Below are 23,404 nucleotides of genomic sequence, written 5' to 3' on the forward strand. Positions count from 1 at the left end.
TCCGACAACATCAGCTTTGCTTCAAACTAGTGAACCGAATTCAAAACCAATGATCGATCCAGCGGTAATTCTCCCTAAGCTCCGAAGATCAACTAGGACAAAAAAGCAAAAAATTAATGAAGATTTCATATATAGTTGAGCTCGATTAAGAAAATGCATGAATTATTTATTGTTTTGTTTTTAGTCTATTTGAATTATTTTCTGTCGAACTTAAAACATGAATTACCTTTTAAACTATTAATTTTCTGTGTATAGCTTGTAGAATAATCTTAAGGTGAAGGTCCATTGAGCACGTAAACATAATGTTGCCACCCACTCGAGCCACCCGCTAAACCACCCTCTCGAGCCACCCAACACGGCGAAGCACAATGTTATGTGCGTCGGCCAAAAATAAAACATCATGTTCCATGTATACCTCCACCCACAGCATTATTTAGGCAGTATTACTTGCACACGTTTCATACAAAGGTATTATTGTCGATATGAATTCATCAACAACTACATAAAAGCTCAAAATCACAATTTATTTCATTTGGTAGTAAAATCATGTTTTTTGACCAAAATAATAAGCATTTTTCACACCATGCGTGTGTTGTTTACTTATTTTGGCAGTTTTCTCCTCTCTTCTCTCGCTTCTCACGGAGGGAGAAAGTTGCCATCAGTATGCATTTGAATTCTACAGTCAATTGTACTGTATAATATCTAATATTTATGTTTGCTGTTAAATTGCGCCGTATATTGTCTTTCTCACGCATAAAAATGTTTTGCAACACTTGTGACATTGTACACCTTCTGAGTGTTATGAAATTGTAAAAAAACGTGGTTGTAGCAAGTGTATGAATATCCAAACAATTTTAATTCCAAACATAGAAACTGACATCACTTCCATCAGTGAGAGCTACGCATCCGATTCATAAACAATATTGGCGCAGTGATTTCGCGATCCGGTGTTATTTTTCGAGCACAAATCGATGAATTTAAGCATTTTATTGCTCCCAGGAGCACGGCGCGAGAAAAATTAAACTGTTTCAAGCATCGCATCAGATTTTTGAGTGGCTACGGTGAGTAGAAATACCATTAAAAGTGAATTTTAGAACGGGCACCGAAAAGCCAGCAAATAACATCACGGTGCGCGAAGAAGAAGTGATTCGGTAGTGAATAGTATTTTACAACACAAATCACAGCAATAACTACGAGTTTGCATTCATAAACTGATAAATTATGAATAACACAATATGGAATGCTTCCAGTTAAGAAACCACCCCTCTACGATAAGGTTAGTAACTCCAAATAATCATTTTTTGTGATCGCTCTCCAAAACACTGTGAGAAGTGTGGGAGGAGGGAGCGGAAAGTGAAGAGGGAAGTAAGGTGCCATATTAGAAGCCATTTTGGTACTCATGGAGATATGTCCTTAAGGGAAAAGAACTGTTATATCTGTGAATTCGACCTAAATGCCGATTCCTAATTATATATGTGATCTGAGTGTCTATTGTATTATGAGTACCTTTTGGGCTATCTGAAAGTATACTTGAATAAAGGAGTTTAGTTCAATCTCGAGCCTTAAGATACAACAACGGTTTTCAGTAATTATATCCGAAACGTAAAACATTTCAATTTTCTGTCCCTCAAATGTGGCATTTTTGCTTATTTATGAAGCCTGATGGTGCCTGTTGACCACGATATTTTCTAGGATATAACCGTTTAGTTCACACAATTGCAAGACTATTTTCAATTCAAAGAGTTGCTATTTTGGCATGTTGTTTCGGTGCAAAGTTATGCATGATTAAAAGTGTACTAAATTGCCGTTTCCAAAACATGTCAAACCCAAACAATCGGTTAATAAATGTCAAAGTTATTCAATATACACACACCGACATATAATATGACGTATCCTGTATGCTTTCACAAGGTGACTGATCCACTTGAAAATTTTATTGGAAAATTTACTGAATTACTTATATTTTCCACTTGCACCGTCCATCTACTAGCACATCAACTCCCCCTCTACGCTTACTTGTACCATGTTCTATGTAAACCTTATAGACCGCGGGACAAATATGCATTATACTAAATAAAAAAACAGTTTTAAACAGACTAAATGATCCATCTCCTCTCTCTTATTATCTCACCACCAAACTAGCTAAACAGGCATCTTTGTATATCATATTAATTGTGAAAAAGATGAAAATATTAAAACAGCAGCAAATGTTATTGATTTGTACAAATGGTTTAAAGGAGATCTATTTCGTATCAATCATTTTCAGCTTGAATTTGTACGGAATTTAACACTGAAAAGTTCAACTCAATGGACGCAGTGCTTCTACGCCCCAACAAACAAACACTGAAATATGTAATTGAAGAGAAAGCTTCAGAATATTTTTCTTATATACAATGTAAAAAAAAACATTAATGAACGATTGACGAATCAAATTCTCAGTTAATGAGTAACCGAAGAACTCCTAACTGAGAAGCTGGCTTTGTCTCAGTTGGGGTTCCAGACAGAAGAAAAAGAAAATTCATCTATTCCAACCATGTGAAAAGAAACAGTACACACTTATATCAGAATGCCTATCTCAGCTGTGTAAATCTCGGTTATAGTTTGTTGCTGACATCTTAGTAAAAGTAATGTTTGGTGACGGCACCAAAAGGTGGTGTTTTAAGTAAACTTGATTTTTTGCTGACATATCAGTTAAAATTAATGTGCTGAAAGCTCTGCGGATAACGGTAAAATAATGAAAATTAGTTGAACTCAACTGAGTGTGTCCTTCACTGTACGAATAAGTGTCCTATAGCATATTAAATCCACAAGATCACATAGGACAGTTATGTTCATTACAACATGTAATCTTATATATCTTTGTTATATCAACTTTCATGTGAAATTTGAGGTACCGTGAGGGCCCCTAACTCTGCGCAGCTCCTAACTCTGCGCACTTTTACCACAATCCACCAAAATCTGATAAAATACTTAAAAATTTTGTTTAATTTTTTTCTCCATATATTGCCACAATAGTGATAAAAAAGTACGCGAAGAATTTTCTTGACAAATTTACGTTTATTACTTTAATAAAAAATAAAATAGTTTTAAACATATTGAAAAACGTCCAAATTGACTGCCCGTTAGCAAAAATGCTAAGAGAGTACCTCATCACTTAAGTCATTTGAAGCAAATTAAAGAGAATATACTTCAGATTTCTAGTATGTAGGCACTAGTTTATTTATCGAGCAATCATCACTGGTAAAGTGCAACTTATTTTCTCTTCATTTTCTTTTTCTTCTTAAGTGCGCATAGTAAGGAACCATTTTTCAACTATGTTCCTTACTATGCGCAGCAGTTATAAAACGTATTTTCAACATACAATCACCCTTCCAGAGGTCGATATTCAAGGGAACCATTGCCTTATCGACACCATTGAGATATGGAATAGAAATGCTTTAGAAAAATGTTTGAGGGGACCATCATAGTAAGGGAAGATTAAAAAATAACGTCCATCATATTTTAAGGATTTCTACACTCCGTCCCCTCAATCCCCTGTTGTGATTTTTACAGTACCTAATGCATGCATTGTCACATTTTCGTAGACTTCTTCTCCTCTGAACGATGAACGTAATTTTTGAATGCTCCCTAACTATGCAATAAAATACTTTTGATTTTTTGTATAGTTTCATGAGTCAATATCGAGTAATGGAACATCGAGGTTTAATAGTATTTGTTATATAGAAACGCCAATAAAGTACTGTTATTGATCTGCAATATGAATCGTTCATTAATTATGTCACGCTTATACAGAGCGGCGATACTTCTCGATTGAGTGATGAAAAATACATTAAGAATGGATATACCCTTTCGCTTAAACTATTCTTCGTATTTAGTAAGAATGTTCGGGTTTCACACCAGAACCAGGTTCTTATTTATTTTCTTTAAACCCGGATCCGACCCGAATCCGAGACAATTATTTAATACCAAACCAGGACCCGAACAGAACCAAAGAAAATTTGGGTTTTATATTTCTACTGAAAATACAAAAACCGGCAAAGCTAATTTTCCTTTACACGCCAAGGACGGATTTCACGCCAACTCGACAAAGGGATTGGCAGCACCCCTTCAGAATTCAATGAAACTTTCTGGGTGTGAAGACTATGTGAAACTAAGGTACTTTACATACTTTGTTTTTCCAAAATCGATCTAGACTAACATTTGAAAAGGGTCAAAGTTTATTTTTACTTTTTTTATAAACCCGTATAACTCGAAAACGGTAAGACCTACAAAAAAGTGTTGTATGGAGGACTGTCGTGCAATTCCCTGACGTTTTAGAGAAAAATATTGAAAAAATAAAAACACATTTTCTACACTGAAAAAAAAAATATTCAAAACTTTAAAGTCGATTTAAAAAAAAACGGCCACTTCAGATTTTGATCATCCTTAAGCAAAAAGTTTTGTAATTAAATTTACTAAAAGTCGTCCATACATTGCAAATTGGGCACATTTTAGGGAAAAAAGTTTTTCTAACATCGAATTTTTTAAGTCCCAAAGTTTTTTTTTTTTACTTTTTTTTATATACCCGTATAACTCGAAAACGGTAAGACCTACAAAAAACTGTTGTATGGGGGACTGTCGTGAAATTTCCTGAAGTTTTAGAAAAAAAATATTGAAAAAATAAAAACACATTTTCTACACTGAAAAAAAAATGATTCAAAACTTTAAAGCCGATTTAAAAAAAAACGGCCATTTCAGATTTTGATCATCCTTAAGCAAAAAGTTTAGTAATTGAATTTACTAAAAGTCGTCCATACATTGCAAATTGGGCATATTTTAGGGAAAAAAGTTTTTCTAACTTCGAATTTTTTAAGTCCAAAATAATTTTTTTATTTTATTTTTATTTCGCTTTAAATAGTCTAGTATGATCATATTTTCAAGTGATAAATGAGTTTTAATCACAAAATAGATTATATTTGATTTATTGGGAAAAGTTAAAAGAAATAAAACGGAATTATACATTTTTTTTAATTAAATTCAATTGATCTTAAATCGACTTTAAAGTTTTGAATATTTTTTTTCAGTGTAGAAACTGTGTTTTTATTTTTTCAATATGTTTTTCTAAAACTTCAGGAAATTTCACGACAGTCCCCCATACAACACTTTTTTGTAGGTCTTACCGTTTTCGAGTTATACGGGTTTATAAAAAAAGTAAAAAAATAAACTTTGGGACTTAAAAAATTCGATGTTAGAAAAACTTTTTTCCCTAAAATATGCCCAATTTGCAATGTATGGACGACTTTTAGTAAATTTAATTACCAAACTTTTTGCTTAAGGATGATCAAAATCTGAAATGGCCGTTTTTTTAAATCGACTTTAAAGCTTTGAATATTTTTTTTTTCAGTGTAGAAATTGTGTTTTTATATTTTCAATATTTTTCTCTAAAACGTCAGGAAATTTCACGACAGTCCCCCACACAACACTTTTTTGTAGGTCTTACCGTTTTCGAGTTATACGGGTCTATAAAAAAAGTAAAAAAAAAAACTTTGGGATTTAAAAAATTCGATGTTAGAAAAACTTTTTTCTCTAAAATATGCCCAATTTGCAATGTATGGACGACTTTTAGTAAATTTAATTACCAAACTTTTTGCTTAAGGATGATCAAAATCTGAAATGGTCGTTATTTTAAATCGACTTTAAAATTTTGAATATATTTTTTTCAGTGTAGAAAATGTGTTTTTATTTTTTCAATATTTTTCTCTAAAACTTCAGGAAATTTCACGACAGTCCTCCATACAACACTTTTTTGTAGGTCTTACCGTTTTCGAGTTATACGGGTTTATAAAAAAAAGTAAAAAAAACTTTGACCCTTTCCAAATGTTAGTCTAGATCGATTTTGAAAAAACAAAATATGCAAAGTATCTTAGTTTTACATACTTCTGACATCCAGAAAGTTTCATTGAATTCTGAAGGGGTGCTGCCAATCGCGTGTCGAGTTGGCGTGAAATCCGTCCAAGGGTGAACGCAAAAAGGACGTAGTTTGTACCCTTTTTGTATGTTGTAGATTTTAGAAAACTAAGTTAATTACATGTTTTGGAAATCATATGACGATTTCGATTATTTTGAGAGTTGCACTTAATGGCATTCAGTAACAGTAATTATCATAGATTGAATTATACATAAAATTCACTTCACTTAGTAAACTTCTATGTTAGAGACATTCCACGCTCCACTGGGGACGTAAAGTCTTATAAAGCAAGAAAATGAATATTAACTCAGAGTTTAAATGCTAGTAATGCTTTTAGTAAAATACTTCAACTGTTATAAAGAATTTATCGCGTGCGCAGAGTTAGGAACCTAAATGCGCAGAATAAGGAGCATAGCAAAAATGAGTGCGCAGAGTTAGGAACACGGACACCCTTGGGAAAAATTGAAAATTTGCGATAAAAATCATTACTAAGTGAAGCTTTTATATTTTTTCCTTATACATAAGATCAATAAGTATTTGCTCCCAAAATTTCAGAATATTGTGTTTTGTTTTCGATTAATTACAGCTTTTTGAAATTTGAAAAGCCTTAAGTGCGCAGAGTATGGGGCCTTCACGGTACTATCGAGCTTGAGAGAAACAAAAACTGCCTTTTATCATGATTATATTTGAAAATGATGTTCTTCAAGGAACAAAAATTTAAAATAAAAAAAAATGTTCGGGATCCCTTGGTGGATTTTTTTGGGGAACACGTCAAATGAAAGCTAAAAAACCTATATTTTCGAATGGTGAAAGATTTAGCAATGCCTATTTTTTGTGATTGTTCTACCAGACACGCCGTGTGCTGTCCATAAACCACGTGGTCATCTATGGGGAGGAACGGGGAGGGGTTTGTCTAGCTAAAGATCACGATCAACACATTTTTTTTGTATAGACAAAAAAACACGAGGGGGAGAGATCCAAAAGTAAAAAAATAAATAACCCGTGGGTTATGGACAGCCCTCAAGCTAGTGCGGCTGGTTGATACAAATATAAAAAGAAAAAAAAATTAATCGGTGCCATCGGTGGACATTGTGAGTGGCACATTATGAAAATACAGGGTAACGACTACTACAGTAATTCAATACAACCATGATACATTTCTAGCTGAGCAAAAAAAGTCACAGTCGCGCGTGACTTTTATTTTCAGTATCGCATGAATGTTTTTGTTGCATGAAGGTAGTGGTAGTCAATGCGTGATTGTCACACTCACTACAGTTTTTGACAGTACTTTTTCGTTCACTAGCTACGTTTGCTGACATACAATTTTATTCAAAAGGCTATTCATGCTTCGGTGTGATGCAAATGCAATATTTTTTGATGAGGTGTTCATGTGAGGGTTTGAACGGCGCATGGTTGATGTAAATAGTATTACTAAATACAGAGTGGAATAAGAAAAAACTTAGCACAAGATCACAGAAAAACACGACCGTCTTCGCGAGTCTCGTCTCAGGTCTGACGTAATGCCAAGTAGAAAAATCAGAATTTTCCAAGGAATCTTCACAGGAATTCTTTCAATGAGTACCTATGGGAATCCCACGGAAAACTCCAGATTGTGCCTGAAAAAAAAACTTTAATGTTTTGCTTGATGAAGTATTTGAAGCATTCCTGAAAATATTATGTACTTATATACTTCAAGATTACATAACGTAAGGAACACCTTCATACAACCACTACTGCTGAACTATTGTCAGCATAATTAAACAAAATGCATTTGGTGAATGTGAAAGCTGTATAAAATGATCCTATAGGGCAAAATTGATCGACAAGGTCAACAAAGTTCGCTGCTAAAACCATTTTCCTTGTATGTATACCATTACATTAAGCTATTTTTTTATTACCTCTGGAAGCTTTCATATTCTGAAATTGAAAGCTAGACTAATATGTCTAATATGTCATCATACTAATCTTTGTAATTTACACGCGGAAGTACTTTTGGTTATATAGCACTACATTACATATTCACGGCAAGAGCTCATGCAACTTAAGCACAAGCGTAAACGTCGACAAGCTTTGCAACACGCCTATGCATGGTGCCAAGTCAGGTATTAAACTTGATCACATATTCAGAGCAGATAGATTGAAATTGAGTCATGGTTTCGTTAATTGCGTTGGCTTTTTGGTATGCACAACTATTCATAATCTTAACATCGGTTCAAAACAAAACAAGGTCAAGGTTCGTCAAGAACTGCCTTTTACATGTTTGCAGATTAAACATACGCAAAGTTGGATGTTTTGCTTCCTGAGCTTAAATGATATTAATTATATTAATGAATCGTGCCCACAATATTAAAAAAACGAATGAAAATCGATCGGCGGAGTATGCTGAGTTAGCTTAGACGATAAAATTATAGCTATAAATCGATACTATACCTAGTAGGGTGGTTCAATACAACCGTTCCAATCTACGCCGCTAATTTGATTTTGAAATGGGTATATATAATATTTGAGCTAATATGGATGACTTATACTGCACAAGACATTCAAAATGTGTATCGGATAATAATGTGTGTAATCTGTTATTTGAAAACCCGTAAATTTGAACAATCCCATCCCGATCAACAATTTTTTTGTTCCATTTGGGCTCAAAACAACGGTGTAAAATTTGAGCACGATTAGTTTTATCTACGATATTAAATGCCCACTGGAAGCATTAACGTGTCAGTGTCTTTAAAAAAATCTGTATTACATTTTAGCTTATTTTCAAAGGGTTCAAAAAATATGGCGCTACAAGTTGTAGCCTACAACGACAAAAATCGAAAAAGCAGGTTTTTCAATATCAGATTCCGTACATGAGTGACTTAACTCATGTACGGAATCTGATATTGAAAAACCTGCTTTTTCGATTTTTGTCGTTGTAGGCTACAACTTGTAGCGCCATATTTTTTGAACCCTTTGAAAATAAGCTAAAATGTAATACAGATTTTTTTTAAAGACACTGACACGTTAATGCTTCCAGTGGGCATTTATGCCCTTTGAAGGAAGCACCACACTAGACAACGGACTAGCATGCAACGCCCAGTGACACAGTCGGAAAACATTACTCACGAAATTCCGTTGTATATCAACCTACTTTTTAATAAAAAGTTGATCAATATGTAGGGTGTCACAGAAAGTATGCGCACGACTTTGATAATGAAAATCATAGTACTTTTCCAAGAATTTGTTTACCTTGGAACACTTGTGACATGTGACAACGACGTTTCCCGCGAAGTGAAAAGACGTGTTGCGGCTGCGAATACGGCCTTTTAGGGACTACGTAACCAGCTTAGGTCCCGAAGCTTGCAAAGGGAAACAAAATTCGCCCTGTATAAAACATTGATTCTTGCGGTGGCTCTCTACGGGCACGAAGCTTGGACGTTGAAAGAGTCAGACCGGAAAGCTCTCGGTGTTTTCGAGCGTCAAGTGCTGCGGACAATACTCGGTGGGAAACTCGAAAATGGTGTGTGGCGCAGACGCATGAATCACGAATGTATCAAGTGTACAAAGATGCGACTATTATCAAGCGTGTAAAATACGGCAGACTTCAGTGGGCTGGACATTTAGTACGAATGTCGGAAGAAAGAATTGCGAAAATAATATTCAGCAGGGAAACAGGTAGAGGTCGGCGGCTTCGGGGAAAACCACGAATACGCTGGCTGTACGCATTGGAAGAGGACCTGGCGACCCTAAACGTTCGGGTCAACTGGAGAAGTTTCGCCCAAGACCGACGAAGAGCTCCTACAATACGCCCGGCAATGTCTTGTATAGACAAATTTAATTTTTGATTCACTCATGTTTTTACGAAAATAAAAGGATCAGTTTTTTACCATTTTCAAATCTACCACGGATGGAATCTGATTTTTAATTCCGATACAAATTGACATGCTTAAGTTTAAAATTTCAATTTGAATAAGTGATAGATCGATCAATTATCATATCGTCGCTGATAAATAGATTTTTTTTCAGATTTTTATTATACGCCCTCTCTGAAATAGTGGCTGCTTGGGCACGTCAGGAGTTAATCATCAATATTAACCTCCTTTTCCCGAGCAGCCTAGATAGCCGCGTAGTGTCGGTAGCGGTTGTTTCAACTGGCTAAGAATTAACACTACGGATTGCCTGTTCCGGTGGTAAAAGTCCACCTCACAGGTGACCCCTAATTTATGGTGTGATGCGTACCGTGCCTAAGAATGAATGGTTAGGGGGGTCTAAATAAAACCTAACCGCAAACGGAGCCTGTGGGGTACCAGGGCGCCCTCCACAGTATTGAGTCCTTCCTGTGCTACCCGGAGCAATGGTGCAGGTGACCTTGTGTTTCTCCGAGATAATCGGCTGCCCTTCTTCAGTCTCTATCTTGAGGCTTAATAAGGGTGGGATTATGAATATGTTGACATTTAATTTAAATTATCACCTATATGGATTCGCATTATGCGTTTTACACAGTGTATTCTGTGCTCTTTCGCCTTTGGCGACTTTAAATAGATACCGATCTGGTTTTTTCGTTGCTGGTCTTTTTCGTGCTGAGATTGCAAAAAGCTTAATCCTGCCTAGTTTGGGTAGTGGCTACGGTTAGGTTAGCTCAGATCAATCTTCAGCATAAAAGAACAGCAACGATCAATCTTTGCAGACTCATGCAAAATGGTGCAGCCCAAGTGGCGCTAGTTCAAGAACCCTACTTTCGTAGAGGGAACTTCTATCTAGGTAACCTTGTGGACCCAGTTTTTGCTACTTTTAGCAAGCTTGAAATGGCAAACTCGCGCTCCATGCCCCGCGCATGCGTGCTCGTTAATAAAGCAATCGTTGCTACACTCATTTCTGAGTTAACTACCAGAGATGTATGTGCTGTCACAATCGATGTTTCTGTTGGTGACCTCAACAGGAAATACGTCTATTGTTCGGTATATTTACCACATGATGAACCATCCCCAACGGATGACTTCAAACGAGTTGTCGTACACTGCGTAACAAAAGGCCTTCCGCTGATTGTGGGCAGTGATGCCAATGCTCATCACATCATCTGGGGCAGCTCGGATATCAATTTGAGAGGCTCCAGTCTGATGGAATACTTAAGTAGTACAGACCTTGGATTACTTAACATAGGCAATCGCCCAACCTTCATGGTTTCTAATAGAGAAGAAGTGTTAGACATAACGCTCTGCTCGAATAGAATCAGTCACGAGTTGACGAATTGGCATGTATCAGATAAGGAATCATTATCTGATCATCGCTACATCTTCTTTGAACATTCAAATGTAACTGCGCAGACTTTGCGTTTTAGGAATCCCCGGTCAACAAACTGGGAACTCTACATTGAATTGGTTGCGACCAAATTTCATGGATATTCTCCGTCCATTGAAAATCCAAGTGATCTGGATGATGCCGTTGATACTACAACATCCTACATTATGGAAGCTTTTGAAGAAGCATGTCCTCTGCGGTCTGTAAAGACTACAAGAGGGACCCCCATGGTGGAATTCCGATCTGACTAGACTCAGGAAACAATGTAGAAGGAGTTGGAACAGACGCCGTTCAGCTGGATCAGAGTCGTTCAAGTCAGCTCGCAAGGCTTACAAGAAGGCTCTTCGTTCTGCTGAACGATCCGGCTGGAAAAACCTTTGTACAAATGTTTCCAGTTTGAGTGAAGTCAGTCGGTTGAACAAAATTCTTGCAAAATCTAAGGATTTCCAAGTGAACGAAATTCGCTTACCTAATGGTGACTTTACTTCTTCCGATGAAGAAGTTTTAGAATGTTTATTCAATACACACTTCCCCGGATGTGTGGACATAGCATCTACGGATGAATCAAATGTCTTTTCATGTAGTTACGAGTCTCTGGCCTCGGCTCGCAGTATCGTAACTACTGAATCGATTCAATGGGCACTTAATAGTTTTGCTCCTTTCAAATCTCCAGGAGCGGATGGGATTTATCCTGTTCTGCTCCAAAAGGGATTTGAGTTTATCAAACATGTTTTGAAAAAGCTACTTGTAAGCAGTTTTGCTACCGGGTACATTCCCAAATCCTGGCGTGATATTACTGTAAAGTTTATCCCAAAAGGAGGACGTGCGTCGTATGAGGAAGCGAAGAGTTTTAGACCAATCAGTCTGACCTCTTTTCTTCTGAAATGTCTGGAACGGATTATCGATCATCACATCCGTGATGTTTATTTGGCAAACATGCCTCTTCATGTGAATCAACATGCTTACCAATCTGGAAAGTCCACTGTGACTCTTTTACACAAAGTTGTATACGATATCGAGAAAGCATTCGCTCAGAAGCAATCGTGCTTGGGTGTTTTCTTGGATATTGAGGGTGCCTTTGATAACGTGTCTTTCGATGCCATATTGGAAGCCGCACGAAACCATGGGCTACCTACAATGATTACCAATTGGATTCATCAAATGCTCAAAAACCGACATCTCTTCTCGACATTGCGTCAATCAGCGATTCGAAAATTGAGTGTTTGCGGATGCCCCCAAGGGGGAGTCTTGTCACCACTTTTGTGGAATCTCGTAGCAGATACGCTATTGAGGCAACTCAATAATTGCGGTTTTCCAACTTATGGATTTGCCGACGACTATCTAGCTCTGATAGTTGGTATGTGCATAAGCACCCTATTCGACCTGATGCAAAGTGCTCTTCAGGTAGTCGAGAGTTGGTGTCGCCAATATGGCCTTTCGGTTAACCCGAATAAAACATCTATTGTTCTTTTTACGGAAAGACGAAACCGCGATGGAATTCGACCTTTACGTCTTTTTGGCACTGAGATTAATGTGACTGATCAAGTAAAGTATGTCGGAGTCATTCTAGATTCCAAACTTTCATGGACACCTCACATTGATTTCAGAGTCAAAAAAGCTTGCATGGCCTTCGGTCAATGCCGGCGAACCTTTGGTAAAACTTGGGGCCTCAAACCCAAATATATCAAATGGATTTACACAACAGTTGTTCGACCAATATTGGCATATGGATGTCTTGTGTGGTGGCAAAAGGGCGAAGTGAGAACAATCCAATCAAAATTGGGCCATCTCCAAAGGATGTGCTTGATGGCGATGTCTGGTGCGTTCTCTACAACTCCCACAGCAGCGCTCGAGGCCCTTTTCGACGTTGCGCCACTACACATATATCTTAAACAAGAAGCACTTTCTTGCTCTTACCGTTTATGGGTACTGGATCTACTGGAGAAAAATCCAGTGAATCGTAGATCTACACACACTTCGTTGTTTCCACTTTTGGTGAATTGGGACAAAATTGTCCTTGCTCCAAGTGATCTCACAATTGCTTGTAACTTTCCTTACAGGACATTTACCACACAATTCCCTTCACGGGAAGAGTGGACGTCTGGCTATTTGGAAAGAAGTATATCAAACAATATAGTATGTTACACTGATGGCTCCCTTCTTGAAGGTAGAGCTGGTGCAGGAGTATATTCTCGTGAGCTAAGGCTGAATCAGTTTTACTCACTTGGTAGAAACTGCACCGTTTTTCAGGCGGAAATATTTGCTCTTATGTGTGGAGTGCAATCAGCACTTCAACAGCGCGTAATGGGTAAAGTCATATACTTCTGTTCAGATAGTCAGGCTGCTATAAAAGCTCTCGCTTCGGCCAACTCAAGGTCGAAGCTTGTTATCGCATGTCGAACTCAAATTGAGGAACTGAATTCAGTCAACTCTGTAAACCTTGTATGGGTACCTGGCCATTCTTCCATCGCTGGAAATGAATTGGCTGATGAGCTAGCTCGCGATGGAGCATCGCATGACTTCATTGGCCCTGAGCCGGCTATTCCAATTTCGAAGTGCTGGGTGAAGCTTCAGATAAACTCTTGGGCGGCAACTCAGCACAAGCAATATTGGAATAGTTTGGAGTCGTGTCGTCAAACAAAATTGTATATTACTGAGCCATCTCCAAAGGTGGCGAAGTATTTAACAAATCTGTCAAAGCAGAATTGCAGTCTCTTGGTCAGAGCGTTGACAGGCCACTGCCGACTCAACTATCACATGGCAAATATTCAGCGTGCTGACTCATTTGTGTGTGATAGTTGTGACTCCGATTATGGAACTTCGTATCACCTGATATGTAACTGTCCAGTTTTTGCGCAAATGCGATTCCAATTACTTGGTAAACACTTATTAAGTGAAACTGAATACAGAAGCCTGAATCTTCAGGACATCCTGTTATTCTTAACCCGCTGTGGTAATGAGCTATAGGCTCTCTTTACGCTCACGCGTTTTGCAGTGCCCTTTTTAGGGCGCTGTTCGAACCCATTGTGGTATGGAGCTACATGCTCTCATTTCGCTTATGCGATCTTCCCTCTTCAAGGGACCCACTCCTATTTCCTCCCATCTTTCCCTTCCCTTTCCTCTCCCATCGGGTAGATGATGAAATAGGCTCAAATATGGCGATGGCACAAATCTCCCAACTGGTGGGGAACGTGCCTTTGGAGCCGGCCTTCTGATACCTGATACACTTGTGACATGTGACAACGACGTTTCCCGCGAAGTGAAAAGACGTGTTGCGGCTGCGAATACGGCCTTTTAGGGACTACGTAACCAGCTTAGGTCCCGAAGCTTGCAAAGGGAAACAAAATTCGCCCTGTATAAAACATTGATTCTTGCGGTGGCTCTCTACGGGCACGAAGCTTGGACGTTGAAAGAGTCAGACCGGAAAGCTCTCGGTGTTTTCGAGCGTCAAGTGCTGCGGACAATACTCGGTGGGAAACTCGAAAATGGTGTGTGGCGCAGACGCATGAATCACGAATGTATCAAGTGTACAAAGATGCGACTATTATCAAGCGTGTAAAATACGGCAGACTTCAGTGGGCTGGACATTTAGTACGAATGTCGGAAGAAAGAATTGCGAAAATAATATTCAGCAGGGAAACAGGTAGAGGTCGGCGGCTTCGGGGAAAACCACGAATACGCTGGCTGTACGCATTGGAAGAGGACCTGGCGACCCTAAACGTTCGGGTCAACTGGAGAAGTTTCGCCCAAGACCGACGAAGAGCTCCTACAATACGCCCGGCAATGTCTTGTATAGACAAATTTAATTTTTGATTCACTCATGTTTTTACGAAAATAAAAGGATCAGTTTTTTACCATTTTCAAATCTACCACGGATGGAATCTGATTTTTAATTCCGATACAAATTGACATGCTTAAGTTTAAAATTTCAATTTGAATAAGTGATAGATCGATCAATTATCATATCGTCGCTGATAAATAGATTTTTTTTCAGATTTTTATTATACGCCCTCTCTGAAATAGAAGAAATCTTGTAAAACATAGTCGCTCAAAAATAATGCGATTTGTGCAAGACTGATAAGAGATGCTTCAAAGAAATGTTACGTAATCAACACATTAAATTATTCATTAAAAATCGCAATCTACTCTTGTTGGGTATAGTAATCAAAAACCAGAAGAAACAGTGCTGAAAATTGCTACTTTTCAGCACTAATAACGATTTCGAAAAGTAGCACCTTTCAGCACTGTTTTAGGTGTTGTCAAATTGATATCTGATTGCATCCATACGTAATTTATCGAATTGCTCTGAATATCTAAATAACTTATTAAACTAGTTCCTGGTTCTACATCCGTTTGAATATCCGAATTGAGTCGAATTCGGATCGTCTTACGGATTAAAGGTCAGGAGCCAGTTAACTGTAATGAATTCTGAGTTGGTGTTGAATCGCCTTGTGGGCGTAGAGTTTGTTTGTTCACTTTTGAAAAAGCCAGCAGGTTTATGCGGTTGATCGTGCGAGCAATACAGCACAAAAAATAATGTCGATATTGTGGGAAAATTGTATGCAGCGTTTTACCCGGTCAGTAATTGAAAATGGAATCGGCAATGTAAATGTGAAAATATGTGACAGTCATTCCACAGCCTGATTGAAGAAAACTTAGCTGTTGCTACGCATGAAAGCAAATGAGCATGAGCTTTCATACGTAGCAACAGCTAAGTTTTCTTCAATCAGGTATTCTCTTGAAATATGTTTATGCGCCAACTTTTATCCAGCTATAATGGCATTTTTTTTATAATTGCAAAAAAATTATGTATGCAACTCGTTGCAAAACTCAATTTTTTCAGCACTTGTCGTATTTATGTAACGACTCGTGCTGAAAAAATCATCATGTTGCAACTTGTTGCATAAATAACTACAGTCGCCTCTCCACATCTCGATATCGAAGGGACCATCGAGATAGGGAGAGATCGAGACATAGAACAAATTTTTAACGAATACTAGATTGAAAATCACTCCGTTGCCAGGAAAATCGAAAACAAACAGATGTCATTTCGTCTTCGCAAATTGTTTTGAATCTCTAAAATCTAGTTTAGTAACCTTTGATAATGAGCATATCGACATACGGAGAGAATATTGGGAACTAAAATCACATCGATATAGGGAGATATCGAGATAAGGAGGATATCGAGATATGAAGAGTGAAAATGTATGCAGAATGAAGGGACCAAAAAAATCATCGACATAGAGAGAGATATCGAGATGTAGAGAGTTGACTGTATTAAGAAGTTATTAGGCTTAGATTATATTAAAACACTACAGTATTATATTAACACATATATTGAGTAATATTGATTTTATATCGAGTTGATAATTCAAATAGTAATATATCAAATAGTTCCCAATAAATGAAAAATAAAATGAAATCAAATTGGCTTTTAATTGTTAAACTGAAAAGTATGTATTTCTGTGTTTTCTATCATTTCAGAAGAAGTTCCGTAGAACCATGGGATTCGCGGCCTAGTAAAATTCAATCTATATTTCAAATCAGCGTAACGGCTTTGGCCTTTTTGGCATTTGCTAGTTACCTGTTATGCATGATTGTACAAGCAATTAAAAGTAAAGGTGAGTATAATTTTCCAAACATTCATGAAAGTGACATTCATGTAGTAAAAAATTGCAGGAACAACTTATTTTCATCCAACAATATCATCAAGTGCAACATTGTCAACAGCTGTAAAAAAACGAAGGCCAATGGGTAGAAAAAAACGTGATGTTGAAAACGGAAACATTACAACGACCGAGGAAAATTTAGAAACAGGACTAAATGCAGAACAAATCTACTCATCTCTACTTATAATTTCCAACGCTTACGTAAAATTTAGTGAAATTGATAAATAAATAATGAACTCTCACCTTGTTGGCTCATACATTTGATTTGCAGCATGCGGTATTCTTCCAAGGCCTTTAACACCATACATTGCATATTGATCATCTGCTAAATTGGCATCTCTGAAAAAGAAAAAAAATGACAATTATGGTGCTTCGTTTTCAAACAACCATTGCATACCCTTGTTCTTCATCTATAATTGACGTAACTGCATTTCCCCGCCCGCTATACTGGGTATAATAAGGCTCCTCATATGCTCTGTTGGCACCGCTTCGTTCTGGAGAACTCATGTATCCATCTAGAAAAATAAAGTTAACAAGATACTGTATGTTTTTCATAATTCTTTTTCATTTTCATTTTGTAGCTTTTGGTATAGGGGAAGGGGTAGTAAAATGAACACCTTAAGGGTATCATCCTGTTTCTGATAGAAAAACAAGGAAATTGTATAGTTTTATCGCACAACATCAAAAATAGGGATGTTATCTATAACAGCGACACGAATTCTTACTGAAATAGTTAAATTTTCACATATTTTTATCGCTAGCAACAAACGATGGAAATATTCATTTTACCTGCACAATGTGGGTAAAATGAACGATTGTCCGACATTTCCCCGAATACCATTTCCCCGAATGCAATTTCCTCGAATGACGTTTTCCCGAATAAACTATTACCCCGAAAAATATTTTCCCGAATGTACCATTTCCCCGAAAAAGACGTAATGTAAATGACATACTGAAATTTATCCATGTTCCTACTGCCAAAAAGTATTTAACGAGTTAGCTGATGTAAGATTAGAAGAAAAGTGATTAATTTGTTATAAAAATCCATGTGTTTGAAGTTACAGATGTTCAAAAAATGTGCCACTTTTATTTGACTCAAAACAACTTAGATTTATTTTTGTAATAGGCAGTTTCATTTGAAGCGGTATCTTTGGAGTATAGATATTTGGCTTATTAACATTTGGACATTCGGCTTAGTTTTGCCTTCTTAGAAAAATAGGTTGTTCTTTATATTTATACTGTTCCAATATTCAGTGAAACTTAGCTGATTATCTTACATTTTCCCTTCTTTTAATAATATGCTGTTCTTTCACATTGCTTCGCATTATTACACAAAGATTGTTTGACCAAACGTCTTCGTGCCATATGTCCACTAGGTTAAACGTAATTTCATTATACTTAGTGATAGTAGCTACAGTGAAACCATTGATCCTTAGAATCTATTATATCTTGCATTACATAATAAAACCTTGAGTCTCCCTTCAAGTCTTTCTTCTCCCCCTGACAATCAATATTAATTTTCTTGATAAAAATCTTTTTTTATGTCTTGGATAGAAACAATTTTTCTGAACGTCAATTTTTCCGAAACGTTCCTAAATGGGTCATCTAGTCGAAAACGTTAAATGTAGAGAACATGCTAGTAATGAATACTAAAAATGCTAATAATCGCCTATAATCGCTAATTAAACAGAAAAAAATCGTCTATTTGAAAAAAAAAAAACTTAATTTGAAGTAGATCAAAAGCATTGAAAATGTTGGATCAAAATATTACAATCTGTAGTATTCGTTCTCACAATAAAATTTGAACTAGTAGCATGTAATTACCAGAAAAAAATTTGAATAATGTTTCAGTAGCTCTGTTAATTTATATTGATATATTTATCTATAAAGAACAGTCTTCAGATAAAAGAAGGGAAAATTTATGATGAAATCAGTAGCAGCTGCAGTCAGAACAATATTTAACCAGCAAAGCTTCAAAGAACTGCCTACGATGATGAGAAGGTGAGAGTTTTAAAATTATCTACTATTTTGATGCCAATGATTATTTGACCAGTAATATAAGGAAGAACAACCTATTTAGAACATAGAAGGGATTTTTATAAACTTAAAAACAAGCCTTTTATGTTTTCTGTTGTAGTTTAAAAAAACGTCTGCTTATGTTTTAAGAAACACAATCTACTAGCGCGGTAATAATGATCGAAAGATTTTTTATTTTTTTTTTTTTTGGGTTTTAAAAATTAGGTTTTATTTGTCAAATTCGTTTACAGCTATATACATTTTAATTGTTCAAATCTAACAAGAAGTTCAAAGCATCAACATCAATCCTATCGTTACTCTCATTAACATGGCAGATGTATTTCACTAAAAGCTCCAAGATATCGATACGTTTCGTTTTGTTTATTCCTATCAGTGTAAGTCTCGCAAGTTCGTCGAATGTGAATCGTCTCCAACCATCCATGAGCCCTGCTAATCTTCGCTGAAGGGCCGTCCAGGCCGGGCCGACGCGGGTGCAGTCACACAGTTTGTGCCGGAGCGTTTCTATGTGGTTCCCACAGTGTTCGCAATTTTCGTCCGCCACTCGCTGCATCGCAAACAGTAGCTTTCGGTGCTCAAGTTTCTCGTTTACGAACAGGTACAGTTTCGTTCGCTCCTGCGACGAGAGCTGCTTCATGTTGATATTTCGCCACGTACGTGGCCAGTCGGTCGCTGGACTGGTACGCTCCACCTTGGGCACCTCTGTTTGTTGCACGAAGAACTTGTGGATTTGATCGGCGGAGGGGTGTTGTTGGATTTGGTGGGGAATTTGGGATAAATGTGATAGGATTAATTTGATATCAGGATGATCTATGGGAATTGCTGGACGGGGATTCTCGTGGTGAAGAAGGGATCTATAGTAGGGAAGGGAATCGATCTCTTGCATATGCCTGTTGATTGCCAAAGACTTGCACTTCAATGCTGGCAAATGAAGATTTAAGCCTCCGTGCTCTTTGTCGCGGGCCAACTGCATCATTGGCACGCGAGCGATGATTCCTCTCCATAGGAATTTGCCCATTGTGGCGGTGATTTTCGCCGGAAAGGAGGCAGAACTGACGAAAGGTACCATAACTTTGACGTGCCAAAGGTGTTAAGCATGATTACCTTTTGATGCACTGTTAAGGTGTGAAGTGACTGCAACCACATTTGCTGCGAGAATTTTCCCACCAGCGTGTTCCAGTTGAGGGTCGTCATTAGCCGTATAGAATTTGCGAAGACAACACCCAAAATGTTGACTGTGTTGACAGTTTGCAGCCAATGGGTATTGATTTCGTTGCCTTCGCAAACCCCAACGTTGATCGCAACCGTCTTCCGCAAATTTAATTTCGCACCGGCGGCAATCCCGAAACGGGTGAAAATTTCATTGAGCGCCTCGATTTGCGCCTCTGACGTCACGATGACGCTGATGTCGTCCGCATACGCAACGAGAAGATCATTACCACACGCTTCCTCCAGTTTGCGCACCAGTGGGTGAAGGTACAGCACGAAGAGATGCATGGAGAGAGGGTCCCCCTGTCGGACCGAGCGCTGGATTTCGAGCGGGCGAGAGAGATGCCCATGGGGCTCTGCACAAAAATCTTTCTCTCTCTTTCACCCCTTCACAAAATTTGTAAACAACAAGGCCAGTAAACGTCAAAATCCCATGCATAATCAAAACAGTGCAGAGCCCCATTGACGAGTAGCCGAGAAGCAGAGCGGCTGGCGATGCGAGAAAGAAGAGCGATGAGTTCTTGGTTGAACCCGAGAGATCGCATGGCCTCAAAGAGAAAGGAGTGCCGGACTCGATCGAACGCATTCTCCAAATCAAAGCTTATGAGCTTACCGGCGCGTCGGTGATAACGGAGACTGGCGATACGATCTTTGAGGGCGAGTGTTGCTTGGAAGATGTTGCGCTCTGAGTTCGAACATTTCTGTCCGTCGCTCAAAACGCCGTGCGCTCTCATCACACTTTCTAGACTGTTTTTGAGTATGCGGGATAGCAACTTATAGTCACTGTTGAGCAGCGATATGGGTCGGTAGGACCGAGCTGTGTTGTCGCCTCCTTTCTTCCTCACCAACACGATGATTCCCTCCACGAATGCGGGGGGAATATTGCCGGTGAGTGCTTCGTTCAGCAAGAGGTTCAGTTCTCGATGGATGACGTCGAACGTTCGGAGATAAAACTCTCGTGGGATGCCATCGCTGCCCGGGGATTTCTTCGGGGCGCTTGTTTTGATAGCAGACAAAATTTCTGCTGTTGTTATCTCCTCCATACATGCTTCGTTCACCGGATCGTTCGGTGGGATTGCGCGCTCGCTGGCAAAACCGTTCTCGTTGTTGTTTGGTGCTTCCTCCGTGTAGAGCTGGGAGAAGAAGTCAAACAAATTTGCTTGGATCGCTTGTGGCTCGTTGATGATGTCATTTTCACCCCGGTGGAGCTCGGTGATGATGGTCTTTTTTCTTCGCCTTTCCCCCAACTGGAAGATCGACAGAGGTTCTCCCGCCACGTACGTTTCATTAATGCGCATAAACATGTGGGAAAAATTTCTCTGCAGCGCCAACATTTCCCCTTTTAGCCGGTTTATCGTGGGCAACATTTCAGGATGCTGGTAATACCCATCGTACGCTAGCTGAAGTTCAGCATAAAGTCGTTGGTGCTGATTGTGGAATTCGTCGAAAAATTCTCGAGACTTCCACCTAAAAAAACTTTTAATTTTCGGCTTTGCGTACGTGATCCACCACTCAATCCATGACGCATAATTTCGTCGCTGCCGGGTCCAATATTGCCACTTATACTGGAACTCCGCAACGTTTTCGTCAGTCAGAAGATGAGGTCGCAAAGACTCGAAACCGCGCCCAGACAACCAAAATGTACGCATAACGAAATCACCTGGAGGCTTCATATGTGCAAAATTTCACTTATATTATGTCGCGAAACGGCTTTCTACGTACAAAAGTGGAGGCGATATGCGTGCATATATTATGTGATGAATAATAACATATAATGCGAGTGTTTAAATATTCCACCGAACTAACCTGTGATCTTATGCGACTTAACTTATGATAACAAATGTTGATTTGACAGCTGCTACGAATTGATTCGACTTACTTTGTACGAGTGTACGAGGCGAAACAAAATGTGCAAATGAACTCAGAAAAGAAGTGTTTTATGCGAGGAAACTCATCAATTTGACGAGTTTATCCACGGTGTTTTGCGAGTTTGATATAATTAGTATGAATAAACGAGTTATAACGTGAACTTTCATGCGATTTCTGGTTGTCTGGGCGCCCAGGCTCATGGCCGAGCTGGGGGAGGCATAGTCGAACGGTTAGCGCTTTGTGGTCCGTAAACGAACACACGTGAGTGTGCGCAGTTCGCAAATTTTCTCGTAGTCCATTGCTGACGTAAACGCGATCGAGACGCGATTGCGCGTTTCGGCAGACGTAGGTGAAGCCAGGGTCACGTGAGCGCAGTTTTTCCCACACACCATGCAGCTGTAACTGTTGCACGGCGGTCTTGAGAGCAGGGCTTGCGTTAGGGCTAGTCGAGTCGCATGCGCGCAATACGCAATTGAAATCGCCAACGAGAATGACGTGTGCGGTACGATGACGGAGGTAATAGGCGAGAGTTCCATTAAAGAACTCCTCCCGAGCACCACGTTGCGCAGAACCGGAGGGAGCGTAGATGTTACAGATGGTCGTGTCTTGCACTCGCAGCGCAAGCAGTCGGCTATCCAAACTCTTCTCGATGTGAGAGACTTGGATGTGTTCCTTCACCGCAACGGCCGTACCTCTTCTCGCGTGGTCTACATTGGTGTATACGACGAAGCCAGGCAAGGAGAGCTGGTCGTTTTCCACCTCTTGCAGACACACAATATCGAGGCTCTGGCAGCTGATGAAGTTACGTAGCGCGTTGAGTTTCGTGGGGTTGGTGATCGTGCCGATGTTGATGGACGAGATGTTATAGGACGAGAGAGCCATTTATGGGTGATAGTCTTCATCCTGCTCGTCGTCACCATCTTCCCGACGGGGCTTTTTGCCGGGTGGTCGGCCTCGCGCGCTTCGTCTGCTATTCGTGGAAGTGGAAGAATCGTCAGTTTCGTTGCCATTGCCGCTCTTGCTCTGCGATCGCATCGCATTCGTCGGCTTTTTGAAGCAGTCAACCAAAACAATGCTGGCTTTTGGTGACTCTTCGACATGAGGTGCTCGGAGCGACGACGACGATCCATGCACGCGTTGGGTTTGCGGGCGGGGGGACGTTGTTAAATCGAACCTAGCATCGGATTTAGAAGTCGAGGCAGGCTGTTCGGGCTGGCTCGAAGACTTCGGAAGCTCGGGAAAGGCATCCGACGTTGCTGTTGGGAGAACGGGAGGTTTCGGCCCGATCGGTTTTGCGCTTGCTGGTTTTGTGCCAGTTGTTTTTTTCGGCGGTGGTCGTGTTGATCCAGTTTGTTTCGTTACGTTGGCATAGCTCTTTTGCACCAGCAGTTTCTTGTTT

At 39.0% G+C, this 23,404-nt stretch overlaps 1 protein-coding gene and 1 long non-coding RNA gene across 16 annotated transcripts in view; one reads left to right on the forward strand and one right to left on the reverse strand.

Moving 5' to 3' along the window:
- LOC110676403 overlaps positions 1-17,135 on the forward strand; it is a 58,442-nt gene extending 41,307 nt beyond the window's left edge. For both annotated transcript variants that reach the window (XR_002500348.1, XR_002500347.1), the window contains exons 2-3: positions 16,709-16,845; positions 16,904-17,135. This is a non-coding gene — a long non-coding RNA (uncharacterized LOC110676403). The remainder of the gene's footprint in view (positions 1-16,708; positions 16,846-16,903) is intronic.
- LOC5574827 (coiled-coil domain-containing protein AGAP005037) overlaps positions 1-23,404 on the reverse strand; it is a 302,411-nt gene that overhangs the window by 140,082 nt on the left and 138,925 nt on the right. For all 14 annotated transcript variants that reach the window (XM_021844163.1, XM_021844162.1, XM_021844160.1 and 11 more), the window contains 2 exons: positions 17,291-17,408; positions 17,137-17,232 (listed from right to left, as the gene is read on the reverse strand). In XM_021844163.1, coding sequence (XP_021699855.1) covers positions 17,137-17,232; positions 17,291-17,408 — 214 coding nt within the window. The remainder of the gene's footprint in view (positions 1-17,136; positions 17,233-17,290; positions 17,409-23,404) is intronic.

This window comes from Aedes aegypti, chromosome 2 (assembly GCF_002204515.2).
Source record: "Aedes aegypti strain LVP_AGWG chromosome 2, AaegL5.0 Primary Assembly, whole genome shotgun sequence".
In the NCBI taxonomy this organism is placed as follows: Eukaryota; Metazoa; Arthropoda; class Insecta; order Diptera; family Culicidae; genus Aedes; species Aedes aegypti.